General features: G+C 35.9%; 1 protein-coding gene and 1 pseudogene across 1 annotated transcript in view; both read right to left on the bottom strand.

Moving 5' to 3' along the window:
* MRPS31 (mitochondrial ribosomal protein S31) overlaps positions 1 to 24,939 on the bottom strand; it is a 44,951-nt gene that overhangs the window by 17,201 nt on the left and 2,811 nt on the right. Inside the window, exons 2-5 of the mRNA XM_039839444.1 lie at positions 24,102 to 24,386; positions 15,498 to 15,656; positions 14,219 to 14,359; positions 9,647 to 9,720 (exon numbers count right to left, since the gene is read on the bottom strand). Coding sequence (XP_039695378.1) covers positions 9,647 to 9,720; positions 14,219 to 14,359; positions 15,498 to 15,656; positions 24,102 to 24,386 — 659 coding nt within the window. The remainder of the gene's footprint in view (positions 1 to 9,646; positions 9,721 to 14,218; positions 14,360 to 15,497; positions 15,657 to 24,101; positions 24,387 to 24,939) is intronic.
* LOC120583964 (uncharacterized) lies at positions 15,128 to 15,246 on the bottom strand (annotated as a pseudogene).

The raw sequence follows: 24,939 nt of genomic DNA, 5'->3' as shown, positions 1-24,939 counted from the left end.
GGAGAGTGTGTCACTGGGCCACACAGAACACCTTCCACATTAGGCCATCTGGCCGAGGCTCAGAGACAAAACAAATGTTCCTGACATATAGAAATGAACACAGAGAGGCCAATAAAATGAGAAAAGAAAGAAACATGCCACAAATGAAACAGGAGAAAACTCCAGAAAACAAGCTAAATGAAATGGAGACAAGCAACCTACCAGAGACAGAATTCAAAATAATAATTATAAGGATACTCAACAAACTTAGGAGGAGAATAGATGAGCACAATGAGAACCTCAACAGAGATAAACATAAAAAAGGACACAGAAACCCTAAAAAAGAACCAGACAGAAATGAAGAATACAATAACTGAAATAAAGAATACACTAGAAGGATTTAACAGTAGATTAGACAAAGCAGAAGATCGAATCAGCAAACTGGAAGACAATGTAGCAGAATACACCCAATCAGAACAACGAAAAGAAAAACGAATGAAAAAAAAAAGAGGATAGTTTAAGAGACCTCTGGAACAACATGAAGCGTAACAATATACGGTCATAGGACTATCTAAAGGAGAAGAGAGAGAGCTAAGGATTGAGAATCCATTTGAAGAAATAATGACAGAAAACTTCCCTAACATGGCAAAGGAACTAGACATACAAGTTCAGGAAGCACAAAGAGTCCCAAACAAGAGGACTTTATACAGACCCACACCAAGACACAACATAATTAAAATGCCAAAGGTCAAAGACAAAGAGAGGATCTTAAAAGCAGCAAGAGAAAGGCAGCTAGTTACTTACAAGGGTACCCTCCTAAGAATGTCTGCTGATTTTTTAATAGAAACTTTGCAGGCCAGAAAGGACTGGCAAGAAATATTTAAAGTTATGAAAAACAAGAATCTACAACCATGAATACTATACCCAGCAAGGCTTTCGATTAAAATGGAAGGTGAGATAAAGAGCTTCCCAGACAGGGAAAGCTTAAGGAATTCATCACTACCAAGCTAGTATTACAAGAAATATTAAAGGGATCTCTGTAAAAAAAAAAGAAAAGGTAAAAAATAAAAAAGAAATAACAAATGCAAATAATAAAATGGCAGTAACTAGGTACCTATCACTAATCACTTTAAGTGTAAATGGAGTAAATGCTCCAATCAAAAGACAGAGGGTAGCCGAATGGATAAGAAAACAAGACCCATACATATGCTGCCTACAAGTGACCCACTTCAGATCAAATGACACTCACAGACTGAAAGTAAAGGGATGGAAAAAGATATTTCATGCAAATGGAAATGAAAAAAAAGCCACGGTAGCGATACTTGTATCAGATAAAATAGACTTTAAAACAAAGGCTAGAATAAGAGACAAAGAAGGGCATTACATAATGATAAAGGGATCGAGAAATCAATAGGACATAACCCTAGTAAACATATATGCATCCAACATAGGAGCACCTACATACGTAAAGCAATTTTTATTGACTAACATAAAAGGAGAGATCAACAGTAATACACTCATAGTCAGAGACTTTAACATTCCATTGACTCCAATGGACAGATCTTCCAGGCAAAGAATTAACAAGGAAACAATGGGCCTAAAAGGCACACTAGACTAGATGGATTTAATAGATATTTTCAGAGCATTTCACCCCAAAGCAGCACAATATACATCTTCTCAAGTGCACATAGAACATTTGCTAGGATAGACCACACGTTAGGACACAAAACAAGTCTCAATAAATTTAAGAAGACTGAAATTATATCAACTGTCTTCTCTGATCACAATGGTATGAAACTAGAAATCAACTACCAGAAAAAAACTGGAAAATACACAAACACATGGAGGCTAAATAACATGCTACTAAACAATGAATGGGTTATCAATGAGATCAAGGAAGAAACAAAAGATATCTAGAGATAAATGAAAATGAAAATAAAATGATTCAAAATCTATAGGACACAGCAAAAGCAGTCCTAAGAGGGAAATTCATAGCAATACAGGCCTACTTCAAGAAACAAGAAAAAGCTCAAATAAGCAATCTAACGTTACACTTAAACGAACAAGAAAAAGAGCAGCAAACAAAGCCCAAAGTGAATAGAAGGAAGGAAATAATAAAGATCAGAGTGGAAATAAATGAAATAGAGTCTAGAAAAACAATACAAAAGATTAATGAAACCAAGAGCTGGTTCTTTGGAAGGATAAACAAAATTGACAGATCCTTAACCAGACTTATCAAAGAAAAAAGAGGACTCAAATAAAATCAGAAATGAAAGAGAAGAAATAACTACAGAGTCCACAGAAATATAAAGGATCATAAGAAAATACTATAAGCAATTATATGCCAACAAATTGGACAATCTGGAAGAAATGGACACATTCCTAGAAACATACAATCTCCCAAAACTGAATCAAGAAGAAAGAGAAAATCTGACCCGACTGATTACCACTAAGGAAATAGAATCAGTAATCAAAAGCCTCCCCAAAAAACAAAAGTCCTGGACCTGATGGCTTCATAGGCGAATTTTACCAAACATTCAAAGAAGAATTAACACCTATTCTTCTCAAACTGTTCCAAAAACTTCAAGAAGAGAGAAGGCTCCCTAACCCCTTTTATGAGGCCATCGTTACCTTGATTCCAAAACCAGACAAGAAATTACAAAAAAAGAAAACTGTAGGCTGATATATCTTATGAACATTTATATAAAAATCCTCAACAAAATATTAGCAGACTGAATTCAGCAATACACTAAAAATATCATATACCATGATCAAGTTGGATTTATTCCTGGGATGCAACATTGGTACAATACCTGCGAATCCATTAATGTGATACACCACATTAACAAATTTAAAGATAAAAACCATATGATCATATCAGTAGAAGCAGAAAAAGCGTTTGACAAAACCTAGCATCCATTTATGATAAAAACTCTCAGTAAAATGGGAATAGAGGGAACATACCTCATCATAATAAAGGCCATATATGACAAACCTACAGCTAACATCATATTCAATGGGGAAAGGCTAAAAGCGTTTTCCTTAAGATCTGGAACAAGGGTACTCACTTTCACCACTCCTCTTCAACATTGTATTGGAAGGCTTAGCCACAGCAATAAAATAGAAAGAGAAATAAAAGGTATCCAAATTGGAAAGGAAGAAGTAAAACTCTCGTTATTTGCTGATGACATGATACTGTATATAGAGAACACTAAAGATTCCACCAAAAAACTGTTAGAACTGGTAAGTGAATTCAGTAAAGTAGCAAGTTACAATATAAATATTCAGAAGTCAGTGGCATTTTTATATACCAATGATGAAATTTCGGAAGGAGAAATTAAGAAAACAATCCCATTTACAATTGCATCGAAAACAATAAAATACCTGGGAATCAAATTAACCAAGGAGGTAAAAGACCCGTTCTCAGAAAAATATGTCATTGAAAAAGTATTGAAGAAGTTACAAATCAATGGGAGCATATACCATGTTCATGGGTAGGAAGAATCAACATCATTCAAATGGCCATACTACCCAAAGCAATCTATAGGTTCAATGCAATCTCTATCAAAATACCAATCACATTTTTCAGAGAGCTAGAACAAATAATCCTAAAATTTATATGGAACCATAAAAGACCCCAAACAGCAATCTTGAGAAAGAAGAACAAAGTTGAGGGTATCACACTACCTGATATCAAACTATACTACAAGGCTACAGTAATCAAAACAGCATGATACTGGCATAAACACAGACACATTGATCAATGGAACAGAATAGAGAGCCCAGAAATAAATCCACACCTATATGCTCATGTAATATATGATAAAGGAGGTAAGAATATACAATGGGGTAAAGACAGTCTCTTCGATAAACGGTAATGGGAAAATTGGACAGATATATGCAAAAAAAAAAAAAAAACGGATCACTTTCTTATACCCACATACAAGAACAGACTCAAAATGGATTAAAGACTTAAATATAAGACCCAAAACCATAAAACTTCTAGGAAAAACATAGGCAGTAAACTCTTTATTACTTATAGTAATTTCTTTTTGGATATATCTCTTTGGGCAAGGAAAACAAAAGAAAAAATAAACAAATGGGACTACATCAAACTACTAAGTTTTTGTACTGCAGAGGAAACCATCAACAAAACAAAAAGAGAATCGACTGTTTGGGAGAAGATATTCACTAATGATACATCTGATAAGAAGTTAATATCCAAGGTATATAAAGAACTCATGCAACTCAACAACAAAAAAACAAACAATCCAATTAAAAATGGGTAGAATACCAGAACAGATACTTCTCCAAAGAGGAAATACAGATGGCTGATAGACAGATGAAAAAATGCTCAAGGTCACTCATCATCAGAGAAATACAATTTAAAACCACAATGAGATATCACCTGACATCTGTCAGAATGGCTATCATCAATAAATCAAAGAACAACAAGTGAGGATGAAGAGAAAAGGGAACCCTCATACTTTGTTGGTAGGATTGCAACTTGGTACAGCTGCTATGGAAAACAGTATGGAGATTTCTCAAACAATTAAAAATGGATATATCTTTTGACCCAGCAATTGCACTTCTGAGTATTTATCCAAAGAAAACCAAAACAATAATTTGTAAAGATCTATGCACCCTAATATTCATGGCAGCACAACTTATAATAGGCAAGAAATGGAAGCAACCTAAATGCCTATCAAAAGATGATTGGATAAAGAAGTTATGATTCATATATACGATGGAATATAAAGATGGAAAAAAAAAAAGTGAAGTGAGAACTCAGGGGGAAAAAGTAGAAAATTCCAGAAATAATAAAAAAAAAAAAGAATACACTTATCATAAAACCATTTTACTCCTAGATATTTACCCAAAAGAAAGCATGCCCATACAAAGACTTGCACATGAAAGTTCATGTATGACCATGCCTTATCACATACTGAATGCTGGATATTAATTATGTTGGCCTAGGACAGCTGACACACAGAAAAGATCACAGCAGTTAGGCTTATCAGACACATTTACAGAGTAATTTTAACAGTAAAATAATTATCATGGTCACATTTTAAAAATTCATTCAGCGGACACTGATTAATCTATGTATTTTTTTTGTTTGGTCTTTATTGAAATATAATAGACAATTAGCTGCTTGTATTTACATTGTACAATTCAATGAGTGTTTTTCACTTATAGTTGGCATACAATATACCAGTTTCAGCTGTATAAGTGATCAGAGATCCAAATAACTTGCAAAGTGATCACCCCACCAAATCTAGTACCCCTTTTTCCTCTTACATATTTATTACATTCACCATTTTCCCCATGCTACACTCTACATCTCTATGTCTATTTTGCAACTATCTATTTGTACCTCTTAATCTCTTTGCTTTTTTTTTGGCCCTCAACTCCCCTCCTATCTAGTGTCCATCTAAATATTCTCTGTATCTCTGAGTTTATTTCCACTTTTGTTGTTGTTGTTGTTGATTTTGTTCTTTAGATTCCACATGTACGTGAAATCACGTGAAATTTGTCTTTCTCTATCCAACCCATATCATTCAGTGCATCAAGGCAATTATCTCTTTCCATCCTCTTCCTTTTAGTCTGTGTGTGTCTTTTAATCTGAAGTGAGTCTCCTGTAGGCAGCCTGTGTAGGGGTCTTGTTTTCTTATCCATTCAGCCATTCTATCTTTTGGTTGGAGCACTTAATTCTTTTCCATCTGAGGTACTTATTGATAGGAATATAGTTATTACCATTCTTTATTCTTGTTTTTGATACACGTGTTTTCTTCTTAAAGAAGTCCCTCCAATATTTTCTGTAATACTGGCTTGGTGATGATAAATTCCTTTAGCTTATTTTTGTCTGGGAAGCTCTTTGTATGTCTTCAACTCTAAATGATAGCTTTGCTGGATAATGTATTCTTGGTTGTAAATCCTTTTTTGGATTTACACGTCGAATATTTTGTGTCAATCTCTTCTGTCCTGCATAGTTTCTTTCAAAAAATCAGCTGCCAGTCTTATGGGTGCTCCCTTGTAGGTAACTGCTTTTCTCTTGCTGCTTTTAGGATTCTCTCTGTATTTAACCTTTGGCATTTTAATTATAATGTGTCTTTGTGTGGGCCTCTTCAGGTTCCTGGTTTTTGGGATTCTCTGAACTTCCTGGAGTTTTATGTTTATTTCCTTCAGCAGGTTAGGGAAGTTTTCCATCATTATTTCTTCAAATATATATTCAACTTCTTGTTTTCCCTCTTCAGGTACCCCTATGACACAGATATTTTTACTTTTAATAGTATCCCATAGGCTCCTTAATTTATTATTATAGTCTTGGCTCCTTTTTTCTTGACATTCTGATTGAGTGTCCTTGGCTTTCCCATCTTCTATATAGGTCATTTGATTCTCTTCTTTATTCACTTTATTTATTCCATTTAATATACTTCTCGACTCAGATAATGTGTTCTTCATTTCTGACTGGTTCCCTTTTATAATTTCCATTTCTATTTTTATGTTTTTTGTCTTTGTTAAAATTCTCACTGAATTCATCTATACTTCCCTTAAGTTCATTGAGCAGTGTTTTGAAGTCTTTATCTGTTAGATTGCTTGACTCCATTATTTCTGGACCTCTGTTCTGTTCTCTCATATGGTTTCTGCTTCTTTGTCTTCCCATTTTAGCTGTCTTTCCGTGTGTTTCTATGTACTAAGCAAAGCTCCTAAGTCTCCTCGTCTTATTAATGTAGATTTGTGTCGTAGATGACTAGTGGCACAGTCCTGAGAGGGGTTCAGCTGCAGGCCAAGTATAGCCCCTCCAGGGCCACCTGTTAAGAGTCAGCAAGGAATCCACAGATGCTGTGCTTATAGTTGCCTCAAAAGGCCACACAAGAAACCAAAGCCAGGTACCTCCAGTGTGAGTCTAGGCACTGCTCAGCAAGGGGCACCTGAAGAAGAGAGGACACATCTTGATGTGGCTTGGGTGGGTCTGCAAGTTGGGGGAGGCAGAGTTTCAGGGAATCCTCTGGGCAGAGCGACCTCTTTTAACCAGTTTGATGACATCTCTCCTACGGTGACTCTGCGTCTGCACACTTGGGAGAGGTGAGGGCTCAACACAGGAACAATGGATACTGCCGGCACTTCTGTACACAGCGAGTCTCGCCTTGGCCCTCACTCCGACAACTCAATGTCCCCCTGTAAGTCCCTGTATAGCTGAAATGGCACTGTTGCTCAGAGCTAGCAGGTCCATCACCGCTGGCAGACATGGCCCCTTTGAGAGGTGCCTGCAGCTGCTGCCGCCACAGACTCTGTCTCACTCAGCCACTGGGGACCAGGCAGCCTCTAGTCTTTGCCCTGTCCTACCTTTTGCTGTTGCAAGGTGATTTCTTAGATTTCTCCCTAGTTGTATGGCCTGTTTATCTAGACCCCAGGTGATTTTTCCTTGCTGTTTGCTCCTTGTTTCTGTCACAACTTTGATTTGGTCATCAGAGGGATGAACAGAGCTCTATCATCTACGTCATTTTTTTCTTCTCCTAACCTATGTATTTTTTATGATGATCATCACCAACATCATCATCATCATCATTATTATTGATAGCTGCAACTACTGAATCTTCATTGTGTCCTAGACGCTGTTCCTGACACTTTAATTGCATTACCTCATTTAATCCTTGAGATGTATTAGCCTTTTTTCATAGGTGGGGAAAGGGAAACCATAGAGGTTAGTATGGCAGACTGAAGTTGAATAATCCAGATATCTAACACCGAACCTTTTTCCGTTAAGCTACACTGCCTCTCAGCTCCACATTACCCCAGGATAAGCAGTAGGCTCTATGACTATATCCTTTGTAGCAGTGGTAAGACCTTTGTAGGGAGCAAAATGTGGAAATCATGAGTCAAAAGAACTCATTCATTCAGTCAATAAATAATTACTGAATGTCAACTATAAGTCAGGCATTATTTTAGTAGTGAAACAATAGTAAATAAATGTTAAATATACATTTTCACATTGTTGCTATTCTTGTATTTAACTGGGAACAAAAGACATTCTTTAGACCAGGGGTCCCCAACCCCAGGGCCGCAGACCAGTACCGGTCCGTGGCCTGTTAGGAACTGGGCTGCCCAGCAGGAGGTGAGCAGCTACTGAGCAAGAGAAGCTTCTCTTATTTGCAGCCGTCCCCCGGCCCTAGCACCACCACCTCAGCTCAACCTCTGATCATCAGGCATTAGATTCTCATAGGCGCACGAGTCCCTGGTGCCAAAAAGGTTGAGAACCACTGCTTTAGACTCATGCAGGTATAGCATATTAAAACAGTACCTTCATTAGAGTAAATTGACATAAATTGGTGCATTATTTTCCTTATTAGAATATAATCATTTTATACTGTTTTATAAAGTACATATAACTTCAATACTTCCTCACCAACTAATTTCAGTTTTAGGAATAAGATTTCTGATTAAAAAAAGCAACCTGGCTCTTTCAAGAATCCAAGTGCCTCTTCTAGCTGTTCATTAGATGGACAATAGCAGTTGCCCTGACAACAAACTCCCTTTTTGAAGCAAGCTTAACAGCTGCCACTTCGAAAGACGAGAAGTGATCCACTCCCCATGCCTGTGCATTCTGTATTTCCTTTTCATCATACAAGATGGAATGCAGTCTACAAAATACAAAGGGGGTTGTTCTCTTAGCTTCACCTTCGTTTAAATGAACAACCAATGACTGAATTAACTCCTTTCCTCTATGGATATATGTTTTTAGTTTTATTTGTTCAAAAAAAATTTCAAGGTTTAAGATAACTAATTCTTATTATCTGTAAGGCACTTGGCTAACTGCTGCTGGCTATACAAAAATCAATGAGACCTAGCTCACTATCAAGGAGTTTATTGAATAGTGGGAAAATCAGATGTTTATATAAGTAACTGATAGAAAGTTTAAATGAGCCACTGGAGGATGGCCTAAGAACTTAAATATCAAGTATAAAATTATTTCTACCAAGGTCCAAAAAGCTAGCTTACAATCTTTAGAAATGGAAATCACTTGTAAGCTGTAGACCATTTGTACTGAGTTTCTTCATTTATATTATCAGCAAAACAAATATAATGCCAAGCAAGAGGATACTCTTATTTTTCTTTTAAGTAGATTTAAAATGGCAAATTTGAAGGATTTGACTTCTTACCCAAAGAAGGAAAAAGAATAGAGAACAAAGACTATGTGTTAAGAAAAAAAGAAACTACTGCTAAATCTATTCCCTGAATGCTCTTCTTTCCATCTCCTAAGCAATCACCAAATTATTTCATTAAGTTACTTCTACAAATGCTACCTCCTCTTCTAGATAGGAAACTGCCTAGTTTATCTTTCCATAATAGTACAGAGATACATTGCAAATAGCAGGAAATAATTAATGTTCTACCTCAAATTAGTAGCCAAGCTATCACTCTGAATTCATATAGCTGGTAGTTAGTCCTTAACCTCCCATTGTCTCACGCAAGGCAACACTTCAAGAGGAAAATCTGACTAAGACTAGCAATGTCCATAACCACATTCATAAGTGGGATACAGGCCAATGACAGGATGGAATATTAAAATATCTGATTATTATGCAATTAAACATTAAGGACGTTTTTCAAAAATGGAATTTTTCTACATCTGAAAAATTGTGTTTTTCTTTTCTTAACAAACCTGTTTCAGATGCCTCTTCAGTAACTGCCTTAGGATCAAAAATGTTAAGTCTCTTCCCCTTGAATATATTTTTTCTAAATGGAAAAAGAAAAAACATTTTACTTAATGAATACTTTTATACACCATCAATAAAAAAATTGTTTGAGAAGAAAATCTTATATTAAATGTTCAATGTAGAAATTAAAAATAATTCTACAGACCCACATCAGATGTCTTAACTAAATTGTCATGTCTTTAGGACTGATACTGAAAACAGAAACAAATTCACTTGAATTTTAACATCATAATACAACAAAACAGTTAAAACAGTCTAATTTCCAAAATACCTAATTGAAAAGATCAGCTTAATTTGCCATAATTTTTATTTGATTGGTCTCATATTAATGTTATAGAAAAGTCAGTATTGTGGGAAGTATCAAAATATGCTAAATTAGAAGTTGTTAGGAATGAATCCCGGACTTCTGGTCAAGAAGGAAAACTAGGTAAACACTGTGCTTGCCTTCTCCTGAGACATCAAAATTACAACTAAATTATAGAAAAATCACCCTTGAGAACCACCTGAAGACTAACAGAACAGAACTCCTATAACTAAAGATATAAAGAAACAACTACTTCAAAACTGGTAGGAGGGGCAGAGATGTGAAAGAGGCTGTCCCACACCCACCTGTGCAGGTTAAGAATCGGTAGGGATATCTCAGCTGCAGAGGTTTCCCGTAAAGAGTGAGGGGTCCCCAGCCCAGGACCACCAATGCCAGGAAGAGGAGTTGCGACAACTTCTGGCTGTGAAAATCGGCGGGGACTCTGTCTGCGTGAGACGGAGGGCTGCTGGAGTCCCAGGCACACTGACAGACTCACTGGCACTGAGCTCCAGTTCTGGGGAAGCAGCTCAACTGCACCAGGGACATATGGGAAGGAACTAAATCCTCTGGCTACAGGGTGAGGGCTGGAGAAAACAGCTCTAGCTGAGACAAAAGTGCTGGCAGGCACCATTATTCCTTTGTTGGGCCCTCCCCCCACATAGCCTACAGGCACAGGTAGAAGCCAAGTTTGAGTCTCCATCAAACTCACCTCCCTTAGTGATTCCCTGAGAACCCATCTCACTCAACTCTAGCACAGGCCAGAACCTCTTTCAGCAGCTGTTACTCACAAGCAGCCTACACTGAGGACGTTCCTAAAATCTCACAAAGGTCCACAAACCCTACAAAAGCAGCCTCTGCCCTTGGCATACACTGTACCTCTTGCTAAGCAGCCCCCAGCCTGGCACTGGAAATCAGCCAGCCTCAGTTCATAGCACAGCCTTTCCCAGGCACCGCCAAGCCCACCACAGGGAGCTACCAACTGCAGAATCACTTTGTAGCTCCTCCCAAGAGGCCCCAGAACCAACACACCTGGTGGCCATACCAGAGCACCACCCAATCGGCTCCACAAAAGACACACCCAAAGGTGGACTAAGCAGGCACCAGAGCCCCACTACAGCAGATCCTACTCTGTGGGGTCAGCCCCCACACAACAGCTTGTCCACTATAGTCACAGTCAGTTCTCACAGACAGTTAGCCTGAGGGTCAATCCCTCTCACTGATGTGCCAACAGCTATCAAGGTTCAACTACAACAGAGGGGCACACACAACCCACACAAGGGATACTCCTGGAGAGCCCGGCTCAGGTGATCAGGGACACTGCGCCACTGGGCCCCACAGGACACCTACTACATAAAGACATCCTACCAAGACTGGAAGATGTAGCCAATCTACCCTCGCATGAAGAAGAAAAAAAAACAAAAAACAGGGAGGCAGCCAAAATGAGGAGACAAAGAAAGATGTCCCAATGAAAGTACAGAACAAAACTCCAGAAAAAGAACTAAATAAAATAGAGATAAGCAATCTTCCAGATACAGACAAAACATTGGTTACAAAGATGCTCAATGCAGTTAGGTGAAGAACAGATGAACTCAGTAAGAACTTACACAAAGAGATAGAAACCATAAAAAAAAAAGACCAATCAGAAAAAAAAAAAAGAACCAGTCAGAAATGAAGAACACAATAACTGAAAAGAATATCTTAGATGGAATCGACAGCAGATTAGATGAAACAGAGGACTGAATCAGGAATCAGTGATTTGGAAGACAAATCACTGATTTTGTTGTTCCGATTGGTAGCTGAAAGCAAAAGGAAAAAAAGATTTTAAAAAAATGAGGATAGATTAAGGAACTTCTGAAACAATAACAAGTGTAACAACATTCACATTATAGGAGTATCAAAAGAAGAGAGAGAGCAAGAAATTGAAAACCTATTTGAAGAAATAATGACTGAAAACCTCCCTAACCTGGCAAAGGAAATAGACATACAAGTCCAGGAAGCGCATTTCCAAACAAGATGAACCCAAAGAGGCCCCTCCACACACAAGCAAAAAAAACTGTTAAAGTCAACTTTTGTCTTAGTTTAAGGGCAGAAAACACTGCATGTTTAATTACAAATTATAAAAGATTGCATGGATAAATCAAAACATTCTCACTTATAAAGCAATTGTTCTGTAATTTTAAAATAATGATCAACTTTTTTTACATAACTATTTTTAACTGTTGAAATTAATGTCAGAGAGTTAATAAGTTAACTTTTCCTTGTATATTTTAATCAACTGCTTTAGACTTTAATTCATACTTCAGTAAATTTACTGGCAGATTAAAAACCAGTTTATAAATGGAGGATTTATTTTTTAAAATAATTTTGAATTATTTTCTGGATCAAATTACTTTTTCCTACTAAATTAAACTAACTGAAAAATGCAAATACTGTATTATAATTAAATAAAGTGATCTCACATCACATGTTTTCCTCTAGCAGGTTCCCAAATACTTATGAACAAAGGCATTTATATTCCAGAACTATCCTCAGTGCCTTGCATTCTTCTCCTTACCTGGGTGGCAGTACCTCAACTTAGCACCAGATGAATAGGATGATAGATTAAAGTAACTCACAGTGAAGAGAGAAGGATTCAACAAAGTATAGAATTTTAAAATTGGAATGTACCAAAGAGGAAGGGAAGGAAACACATTTGTTGTGCATCTAGTACATATAGTTTACACATGGTTCTTTCACATTGTTTAAGAAAACCGTTTAAGCTAGGCTTCACTTTCAGCATTTTATAATGAGGAAAGACTGATGAGGCTTTGAAAGTCCCCAGTCACGGAATTCCCCAGTCAGTGGCACAGTGCCACACTTCTGAGGCAGGCCAGCACGATTCCAAAGCCAGTGCTCTGTGACTCACGCCTCTGTCTCTAACTGAAGAAATCAGGCCAGGTCTGGATTGTCTCAGGCTGTCCCAAGTCAGAGCAGAGTAAAAAATTTGGTATCTCACTAGTGCTTCTCCTTGTTCTAGAGTCCTTTCGTCAGCTTTTCATCACAGTCATTATATGCACATACATGCCTTTCTTACTTTTTTAGCTTCATCCTTGGGGCCTTCTAGTTTTTAATGATAGCTAATATCATTAAAAATATGGCATTCTGATGTAGTTACATGGATCATCTCAAAGAAGATTGATTCAAATAAGACTAAATTTAAATATTCTTCAGGAATCTTAAGTAAAACACTAAGATACATTATACTTTATTCAATAATATGTTGTAGTTATAAAATAACTTTAAAACAGTAATTCAGATAAGCTCTTGAAATTCACTGTAAGCTCTTGAAATTCCTTTGGTAACTGCTGACCATCTTTTCTAATCTTCCTGTACAAATTAATGTGAGCTCTTGAAATTCCAAAGTCACTATAAGCTCTTGAAATTCCTTTGGTAACTGCTGACCATCTTTTCCGATCTTCCTATACAAATTAATAATTTAACATCTGGAAGGAGCTAACTCAAATTGCTGAGGTTATACTTAAAATCCTTAAAATATGCATCAAAAATAATCCATTTGTGAACACATTTGCTATGAAGTTGAGTTGGTTTTTGTCAGACCATGCTAAATATCTGGTTCCCCCTACCCAAATATCACTTTACAGGATTGAGAGAGAAAGAACAGAAACTTTATATAAATATAGATAGCTTTCTATTATAAAATAACCATGTAAGGCATAACTTAGCATCTTTAAAGAACTGCAAATTGCTAAATTCAAATTGTCACAAATAATCTACTATTTTAAGGTATTACAATGGATCTTTCTTTCTTTGATGGTGAGTTATTCCTCTAGGGTATGAAAAAAGATGATTATATAGATATAAAGGGTATATGAATATACATTGTTTGGCACGTATTGGAATGAAAAATAATGCTTCTCACAAAATGTTCATTTATTCAGAATTCAGTCAGCTCAAACTTATTCTAAATCAGGAACCCTCTATTCACCATGGGTAAAAGTGAGACAGGACCCAGTTTGATTTATAGTATAGAAAAGTATAGGAATGCTAAACTCACAACATCTTTCCCTCTCTAGGAAACAGTACATGCTGAGTAAGGAGACAGACATGAATGCAGCCATAATGCTCAGATGCCTATCAGCAATAATATGCATAACAACAAAGTAAATCTAAAGTTAAACAAAACAAAACCAAATAAACTGCAAACCTTTAATACCTTTTTCTAAGGTCAACGGTCTTTTCTTGGCCAGCATAACTGTCAGCTTCTTCATCAAACTGAATCTGATGAACTGGTTTTGTACTAACCCTAGCTGTGGCAGATCTGGCAACTTTCATATCTGATATTATGTTACTGAAACTGAAATAAGAAAAAGTTAAGCGTATTACAAATTTTATCTACAGAATAGTAATAACCTTTCTTAAACATGATTCATATCACTTAATTTTTATTTTACTTCTATGCAACAATACAACATAAAAAGTTATGTTTAAATAAAAGATCATGTCACATATTAACACTCACATTGCACAGACCACTAAGATTTGTTTCCTTGTCTTTTAAAGATGTTCTTCAAAAATGTTCATTTAAAACATAAATTGTCATTTGTGAAAAATTTTCAAACATCTAGAGCAGATGATAGATAATCAATATCTGTATACTTATCACGTGGATTACAAATAAAATGAGTGCTCTGACTGATAGTCCCGTCATCTATATTTTTCTTTTAACCTCCTAAGATAAATCTTGCACACATGCTCTCTGAGAACTACTGATTTAGATTGCTCTCCAAAACAGAGCAGCCACTCCTGACAACATTTCAGCAGCAAGTGGTATAACCTGGCATAAAGTAATGAGAGATGAGAGAATGAGTGGAAAGAAGTCAGCTAAAACTTAATAATAAAAAGTAAAACAGAAAGAAACAGGCCTGAAGATCATCATACTATACATAAAAGCAGAAAATTATTTAACTGAAAAAAATTAATCTTAGAGAAACTGTTTTATTCTGTTATTTACTTTTTACAAAAAAATTTTTTTAGGCGAGGCAACCCTTGGTTGACTTCACAGATTGCAAGGACCTTGTCAGCTTACAATCCCTTATTTATTTTTTCATTTTTTAATTTTTTACACCTATAGCACCTGGTCTTCGTAAGTGGTCTCCCATCTAAGTACTAACCAGGCCCGACCCTGCTTTGTTTCCGAGATCAGACAGGATTGGGCTTGTTCAGGGTAGCATGGCCGTAGACTATCAATTATTTTTAACAATTTATCATTTATTTTTCAGGGACCAGAAACTGTGTAACTTCTCAAAAGAAAAGTTTAACCATTCAATTAGTCTTTTAAAAACTGCAATCTTATTAAGACATGAGGTTTTTTCAAACAAATTGCTAATATTCCACTTTGAGGCCTATGTATTATATAAATGAATATATTATGTATACCTGAAAGCCTATTTTGAGCTGTCATCATTGTTAATATAATTATTTGATTCACTAACCTAATTTTAGGTTTTATTCCATCTTTCTGTGCCCTTGAGTCCTCCTCATGCTGTTGGAGCTGCCTTAGCAGCTCCGACTTGGTTGTCTGCTTGTCAAAGGGGAGAGATTCTGCAACAGCGGATGCAGCAGCCACCAATTCTGGGCTCAGGGACTCACTTCTGAAAAAGAAAATGAAAAACAAAATGAGAAAGAAAAAAGGGGCATTACTTATGCCACTTAATATTAGTGGAAAGTAAAATGATTTTTCAGAGAAAACGTTTGTTCAAAAAAGTATCAATTTCTGACAAAAATCAAGAATTCTTAAATATTAGGTATCAAGTTTATATAAACTTAAATGTTAAAGGTTAAAGTTAATGGATACCTGCTGAAGAATAATACTAACTCAACAATATATTAAGGTGGCGGGGTGAAGGATCAGCCTTAAAAAATTTGTGGGATTTTTAATTTTAATGCCATTTTATTTCAAAAACAATACTTATTACAAGCAAGCACAAAAGTGGCTAAACCTGTTCATAGCTTTATTCATAATAACCTAAAACTGGAAACAAACCAAATGTCTATCATCAGAATAAACAAATTGTGATATATCCATACAATGGAATAATACTCAGCTCATACCTCAACATGAATGAAACTGAATAAGCTGGATTTAAAAAAACCATATACTGTATGATTCCATTTACATCAAGTTCTAGAATAGGCAAAATTAATCTAAAGTGATAAAAATCAAAGTAGTGGTTGCCTCAGAAGGCTACTGTGGGGCAATATGAAAATGAGTACTATTTTGTGTCTTGCTAAGTATCTGGGTTACATGGGCAGATCTGTTTGTCAAAATCCTACAGCTAAGCTTTATACATTTCAATGCAAGTAACTTTTACCTGAAAAAAAAAAAAATCATTATCATCATCAAGTAGAAGACTGAAGAAGGGTGAAAGTACAGATGATACAAGAATGGCAGAATGTTGGTGATTATTGAAGCTGGGTGACGGGCACAAAGGGGTTTTATTTTTGTTTTAATGTTTTCAATTTTCCATAAGAAAAAGCTAAAAAAAAAAAAAAAGCTACTCTTCAGTGCGTAAGGGCAAGTTAATAGAAAAATATGCTAGACATAAAGAGAAATTTATATTTTTAAGTCTATAGGAACTTCTATCTCAATGAGTAAAATCTAAATTAATGTTTTACTACATCTGGCTTTCTACACTATGATCTGTTATCTAAAATAGAAATCAAAGTTCCCAAATCCCTGAAGTTGTTGAATAAAGATTTTAAGAACTTTACTTACTAAAATATGGGAGATCTAAAATCTGTTTGGAATGGGAAATAGAATGAAAAGAGGAAATATAACAATTAGTTAAAATGTTAACCTGTGAATAAGGCTTAAATCTTATCTCAAATCACTATTTCTCTCATAAACTGTGAGGTTTATTTTCAAATTTTAATATATGTATATTTGATCAGAGTAAGCCAAGGATATATAGATGAGTATTCATTTTCTGGAACCATGCATTTTATGACAATGGTGTTCTTTATAGTTATAACTTCCGGGTTTGTAATTTGAAATGTTCTAATTAATAAAAATTGTGGTGAAGCCTTTCATCAAAATAAGATAATTTTTACACACAGGGACTTCTCTACATATATTTTAACAAAATGATGAGAACTTGTTAAAATATTTAACAATCTATTCTATCCTATAACTCAGACTATTTCATGAATAGATATTTTTTCACTTTATACCTTTCTGGGCTTCTAAATTTCTTTAAAAAGAACTGTGTGACATAAATAATTTCAGAAAAGGAACTCTGATGAGGTGAAACATACTATTTAGTGGACATGTTAATTGGCATAACTTTTGGCAAGCAATCTGGTGACATGTATCATAAGCTTAAAAACTATGCAAATTCTTTGACCCAGCAATTCTACTTCTAGGAATATGTGCCTAAAGAAAATAGATATGTGGAATTTGAGGGATTATTGCATACACTCAAGACCTAAGTAGTTCTATTCTCTATGCCTGAAAGGTAAATTATCTCTCAGCTATCTGCATGGGAGATGTTCCTCATTCTTATCCCCATCCAGATAGTAAACAAAGCTAAAATTTAGAAATAGCTTCTGAATGGAGATCAAATTCAGGGCAGTGTCAAGAAAACATAGTGTAAAGATGGACAGGACTTTAAAATCCTTTGTTAAGATCTTGGAAAGATTTAAGGTGGTCCCGCAGAGAGCCTGTCAAACAGGCAACAGGACTTCTAAGAAACTTAAAGGTATGGTCCCAGTCTCTCAGGAACTCAATGTAGAAGAGGACCTTGGTTCCCAAACTGTGCCCTAAGGCACCTGGAGCATAACAGGGAAATATATTGTCTGTTCTTGACCATTTAAATACTCATTCAAGGTAGTGTATACTTTTAACATTATACTACTGCATTCCTTTTGATATCGTATCTTTGTGAAGATAACTTTCTGACAGTTGCTGTGATAAAAAGAAAGGTACTCCTCAAAAATCAAGGCAGCACAGGAAATGAGAGTGGTGGTATCCAATCTGATTTGAAGGCTAAATTATAAAAACAATACAAATTCCTCTTGGTTTTCTCTTGGAACACTCGCCCTGGGAACCTAGTCACTATGCAGTGTGAAAGCCCAGGCCACACTGAGAGGTCACATGTAGGTGTTTCTACTAAGAATCTCAGCCAAGGTGTCAGTTGACAGCCAGCAGCAACTGCTTAATGAGAAAATTTCAGATGATTCCAACTCCTGGACTTCTAAGTCTTCCAACTAAAGCCCCAGACACCATAGAGCAGAGAATTAGCCTTCTCCACTGTGCTCTGTCCAAACTGCTGACCCATGTCCCACAGAATCCATAGCATAAACAATGGTTCTTATATGTTACTAAATTCTTGGGCAATTGTTATGCAGCCATCATACCTATATCAATGGTGGTTCCATATATGATACAAATAAACTAAAAGCAGGCCATACATGAAACAATGATGACAATGCATCATGAACCAAAGATAATGATTAACCCATTTCTGTACATCTAAGATCCCTTAAAAGGGGGAGGAATCATTAAAAGTTTTTAAATTTCATTAAATTTATTGGGGTGACATTGGTAAGGTTATATAAGTTCAAGTGTGCAGTTCTATAATACATCATCTGTATGTTGCATTGTGTTCACCACCCCAAGTCAAAGTTTCCTTGTCATTATATATTTGACCCTTTTTCCTTCTTCTACCTAACTCCATGTTCCAACATATGGTCTATCCTTGAGAATGTTCCGTGTGCACTAGAGATGAATGTATAATCGGTGTTCAAGATGAAAAGCTCTGTAAATATCAATTATGTCCATTTGACCTAATGTGTCATTTAAGGATGATATTTCCTTATTGACTTTCTGTTTGGATGATCTATCTATTGTCAGTGGGGTATTTAGGTCCCCTACTATAATTATTTTTGTCAGTTTCTCTCTTTAGTTGTTAGTAGTTGCTTTACATATTTTGGTGTTTCTAGGTTGGGTGCATATATATTAATAAGTGTTAGGTCTTCTTGATGCACTGTCCCCTCTATTGGTATAAAATGTCTATCTTTGCCTTTTGTTACCTTTTCTATCTTGAAATCTATTTTGTCAGATATAAGTACTGGTACACTCATTTTTCTCTGGTTGTCATTTGATTGGAGAATCATTTTCCACCCTTCACTCTGAGTCTGTTTGTCCTTGCAGCTGAGATGTATCTCCTGAAGGCAACATATCGTTGGGTTTTTTGATCTAACCCACTCCTCTGTGCCTTTTAGCTGGTGTGTTCAGTCCATTTACATTTAGGATGATTAATGAAATACGAAGACTTCCTATAGCCATTTATCTTTTGTTTTCTGATAGTTCTGTGCCTCCATTGTTTCTTTTCCCTTGTGTTTCTGTCTCTTACTTTAGTTTGGTGGTATTCTACGACTTTTTTCTGTTTCCTCTTACGTTATGTGTCTTAGTTCTAGATTTTTTGTGTGATTACCATTAGGTTTATATAAAATAAATTTTCATACAGTTGTCCTTTTTTTTATGATTGCATCTTAACTCCATTCCCCTGTGCAAGTTCAGTCCTTTCCGCCCTCCTCTTTAATGCTTTTGTCATAAATTATCCCTTTTTATGCTGAGTTCATTTCCAACTTGCAGTAGTTATTGTTACCTTCTTCTTCTATAAATGTTTTTACTTTAGCTTTATGTTATATTTAATATCCAATTCTGAACAAGGGTTGTAATTTCCTGCTTCTTTTAGTCATCTGATAGTTTTGTATCCTTTTGTCGTTTTGTTTCAGAACATCTTTCATTATTTCCTGTAATGCATGTCTGGAAAAGCCTTCATACATGAAGGAATAATTCTCCTTCATATCTAAAGGATAACTTTGCTGGATAAATTATTGCTGGCTGGTGATTTCTCTCAATAATTTGAATATTTGTTTCCACTCTCTCCTAACCTGAAAAATTCAATGATAATCTAATGGGATTTACTTTGTAGGAGACCATCTTCTTTTCCCTGGCTGTCTTGAGAATTCTTTGTCATTACTTTTTTTGACCGTTTCAATCCAATGTGCCTTGGAGAAGGCCTTTTGGATTGAGATAATTAGGTGTTCTGTTTGCTTCTGGGATTTGAGGATCCAGTTCTTTCCATGGGTTTGGGAAGTTCTCGTTGATTATTTGTTTGAATAGGGTCTCTGTTCTCTTCTCTCTCCTTTCTCCTTCTGGTATATCCATTATTCTTATACTGCTTTCCTTTTTTTAATGGAGTCAGTTCTTGTAGATTTCTTTCTTTCATTTTCTTTTACTCCTCAATCTCTCTCTTTTTTCGTTTGAGTCATTTCTAGATTCTATCTTCGATACCACTCTTTCCTCTATGTTGGCTGCTCTATTTCCTAAGCTTGCTAGTTCATTCTTCATCTTTTATTGAGTTATTCAACTCCAGAATTTGGTTCTTTCTTAAGTTTCGATCTCTTTGATAAAGTACCCCTTTTGCTTGATTTTATTTTTGAGTTCATTAAACTGCCTGAGTTTTCTTGTATCTGAGTTTTTTCAGAACTGCAATCTTGAATTCTCTGTTATTTAAATCACATATTTCCAAGTTTATTTTCTGGAGATTTTTCATTCCTTCTTAGTTATCTTGTTACCTTGGCTATGTATGGTATTGGATGGATTATTTCTCTGCCTAAGCATTTATGGAAATGAAATCTGCGTTTTAAAAAAGTGTTCGACACTTCACTACTTTAGGTTGATAAGTAGAGGTCTTTCTTTTGTTTTCCAGTAGGTGGCACTGAAGCACAAGTTTTTATTTTCTCTTATACTGCTATGGCTTCCAGGATCTCTGTGGGGTGGTGTTGCCTAGGCAGTGAAAAATGCCCTATATTCTCGGGGGAAGTGGGCGTCCCCTCTGTGACCAGGTCACCTCCACCTCAGGACTCCACCCCTGTGGGGAAGTGTGGTGGGAGATAGGGATCCATGCCTGCAAGATCCCAGCGCTGCCTCCGGAAACCAGATGCTGCCAACAGTGCTATACTATCTGAGATGTCCCAGGTGCCTCCACCAGGCTTTGCTGCAATGGGTGGGGGAAAGCCAGTTTGTGCATTTGTGGCCCTGAAATGGCAGCTGCCAGACCTCAGCTGCCACACTTCTGTATTTCTGCCCGTCACTGAGTTTAGCTGCAGCGTGTACCTGCTCTTCATGGAGAAGTTTCTGCCCTCTAATCCTCAGGGCTGCAGAGAACTGAGAATGTGTGCTGTACCACAAGACTTCTGCTGCTACAGAGCCTGCTGGGGCTGCTTCTCTGAAAGGGTGAGGGGAGGTGGTTTGTTTTCTGCCAGGTAATGATGGCTGCTAGACTACAGCTGCCACACCATTGTGTTCTATCTCTGCTCATGGGTTCAGCTGCAATATGTGCTAGTTACTCAGGCAAGAATGTTGATTCTACCCCCCTGTTCCGCAGGGCTGCAGAATGTGTGCACTGTAACCCGCCTTTCCCTGTTCCTGAGTCCCCTGGAGCTGCAGTGAGATCTGGGCTGCATCTGTGGCACCCGTCTCTGTTCTCCCCCTTTCCCTCCTCTCTTACGCCCACCTTCAGATGTTTCAATGAGAGGCTCTCTTAGACGTGTTTATGTGTTGAGCAGGGAATCCTTTGTTGAATTATAGTTGTCCAACTTGTGATCTTCAAGGGGAAAGACCTAGAGGACCTCTGACGATGCCATGCTGCTGATGTCACCAAAAAATATATTTTAAAAACTCAAAACAAATGTACTTCATTCACCAATCTTTGATGTAGGACCAAGCTTACTCTTTGAACATAGGACCAATGACAGAAGTTCCAAGATATATCATTCCCATATAAACCACACACTAGTACATTCTCCAATATTTCCAGTTTCAGTTTCTTTAAGTAGAAACATGGAGCAAGAACTTAAAAATATAGAATTTAGAATTTTCTAAATTTAGAATTTAGAATTTAGAATATTGAATATAGAATTTTCCTAAATTTTTATGCTTGTCTCATTTATACCTATTTGGAAAGCAGTTTCAAAAATTACCTTTACTGAATCTTTGCACAGCATTCTACTCATTTTAACCACTTCTACAATAGTTAAATTGTATAACTATAATAAAAAGCACACTGGGTCATAAACAGGTCTGAGAGCTAAAAAAACACCTCACTCTGGATAAGTATATATGTATGTATGTGTATTAACTGTTCTGTAAACACATATTTTATTTTGTTTCTAAAAGGATAAAGAAGAGGTAACTATTATAGGCTCACTGTCTGACTCACTGTTTGAATTAGCTAACTCTCTACCACCCAACTATGCTTTCCAGAGGTATTTTTGATACATGTTACAATGTAGAAAACAAGAGATTCCATAAAAATTCTGGAAATAATAAAAAATTAAGTCATTCTGGAAAAAAGGAACCTACCATATTTATTTATTCTGCTAAGAGAAATCAGTAATGAGGCTCTTAAAGCCATATACCTTATTACTTGAATCAATGATGTCACTGACGCAAGACATTTAATAATCACTAAAACAGAGTACCACTATTTAAACTACAACACAAATGCTAAAGTATCACTGATTGCCCTTAGAATCTGTGAAATCTAATACTCTTGACAAGCACAAGTAATTACAATATTTTGAGAAAACCACATAAGCTCAGAACACTGATAATTATAGGTCAAAGGAAGTCATAAAACAGTTGTAAACAACACGCTAAAATTCTATGCTAGGTGGAATTTTTTATATGGAAATTTCACATAAACAAGTCCTTCAGAGACATGAAGCTACCTTCAAATTAGGATGTAAACTATTTGTTAAGTAACAGCTTAAAGAGGCAAATGAATGGCAGATATTGACTAGCATGTAAGAGAATGTGTGAAATTCTCAATTAGATCACTGCTCTTTTCCTAGCTTGTTTACAGATAACTCTTTATTTAAATATAGGACAATAACAGCATTTTTCAAGAAATTATTAGAGTCTCTGTTTACAAATTGATATTTAGCCTCCATTAATTCAGTATCTCCCATGTAGTCTATTTTCATTTAAACTTTTAAATTAAAAAATTCTGCCAGAATGGGCAGAGCTTTTATTCAAGTCTAGGTCAGGCTTATTGTTGACCACTGCCAACTATCTCCTTACCTCCTAAAGTACACTGCACTGTCACTCAGAAGTCTCTAAGAGTCCACATGTTTGCTTCAAGTTTGTCTAGCCTTCAGAAAATTCACCAAAACATCAGACAAAATCCACATAGATAAAATAGATTGAGCAGTGATCACTGAATATTGTAAAATTTGTAAATTATATATAATGGTATATAATAATGATTGTTTTAGTTTTAAAAGCTTCACTTTATAAAAGGCTTCAGTATAGGTTTCATGTATCTAGCTTCTACATGCACTTAAGATGATCTGTTTGCAGGTATTTAGTTTGTAGTTTTTCTGGAACACAGTTTTCACGTCTCTTATTTTATAGATGAATGAGTATTCCACAAAAATGCAAATCTATGAATCCATTTGGTTTAAAGACACTGGTAACAGTAAATCAATAAGCATCATCTGTCACTTATTGTTAGATACTGTGCTAAATCCTAGAAGAGCAATAATGAGGCACACAGGTCCTGCTCTGAAGAGCTATCTTTCCAGTAAGGGAGATAAATCAAACAAGTGGAGAATTAGGTAAAAGGTAAAAGAATTTTTTTAATGATGTGATGATAGGGGGAAAAGTAGAGATAAAGGTCTTATCAGACTAACTAGTATTGAGATGATACCTGCTACATAAAGGCTCAAAAAGGAGAAATGGGATCAGGGACCAGGAAGGTTAGGGAAAGCTTTGCAGAGCCAAGAGTTGCTACAGGGTTTAGAAGGCAGATAAATCGTAAAAGGCAAAAGAGAATGTATTTATCAGGCCTAAACAAAAGAACAGAGGAAGATGTATTCAGGGAAGAGTAAGTGGTCTAATTTGAATTTAAAGAAACATTTGCAAATGGACGAAAGATTAAATTTTTTTTTTTTTCTGAAAGAAAAAGCTTACTAGAATTTGAAAAATCACTTTCAAAGAACATTCAAATTGTAATTCAATTTACCTCTTCTTTGCAGCATCTTCTGTAGCTTTTTGGAGCTTGCCAATTGTATCCGCCAAACTTTTAAGTGGTCTTCTGTTGGGTGGCTTTGTGGTTTGTACATTTACTGTGCTTAATTCAACTTTCATGCTTTTAATGATATTTAACAAATCCTTTTTTGTATTTTCTTTTACACTGTCTTGGCTCTCTGTCTCCTTGGAAATCTCATGGATTGGAACAGAATGCCCATCTTTCTTGCTATAGATCACGTTGTTAGTGCCAAAATATCTTTGGATCTTATTTTTTGTCCTAGAAAGATGTAGTAAAAAAAAAAATAATAATGATGATGATTATTATTATAAATATATATATAAAATGCAAAATAATAAAGCAAGGACTCAAAAAAATGTTTCCATGTGTTTCTAAATTTTTCAATTCAAGCATTTCCCTTTTGCTTTTTTTTGTTTGTGGTACAACTGACATATAACATTACATTAGTTTCAGGTGTACAACATAATGCATTGATACCTGTTTATATTGCAGAATGATCTAGTGCTTCTATTATTAGTGTTAACAACCATAACAATAGCAATTTAACATTTATTGAACATATACTATGTGCCTAACTTTATGCAACATATTTTTGGTAAATTTTCTCATACCCACATCAACTCCATAAGATAAGTATTATCCCCATTTTGCATTTAAGAAAACTGAAAACCAGAGAAGTGAAGTAACTTAACCAAGGTCATGAAGCTTGGCTCTCACTAAGGCCTAAGACACAATGGTATGCCACAAATGGGCTACATGTGTGCTGAGACATTGAGCTCCTAGTCCTAGTCCATGGTGTGACTGGGTGAGG

Source organism: Pteropus medius, unplaced genomic scaffold (genome assembly GCF_902729225.1).
Source record: "Pteropus medius unplaced genomic scaffold, Ma_sr-lr_union100, whole genome shotgun sequence".
Classification (NCBI taxonomy): domain Eukaryota; kingdom Metazoa; phylum Chordata; class Mammalia; order Chiroptera; family Pteropodidae; genus Pteropus; species Pteropus medius.
The sequence above is the reverse complement of the archived record's forward strand: the minus strand, read 5'-3'. Positions and strand labels throughout refer to the sequence as shown.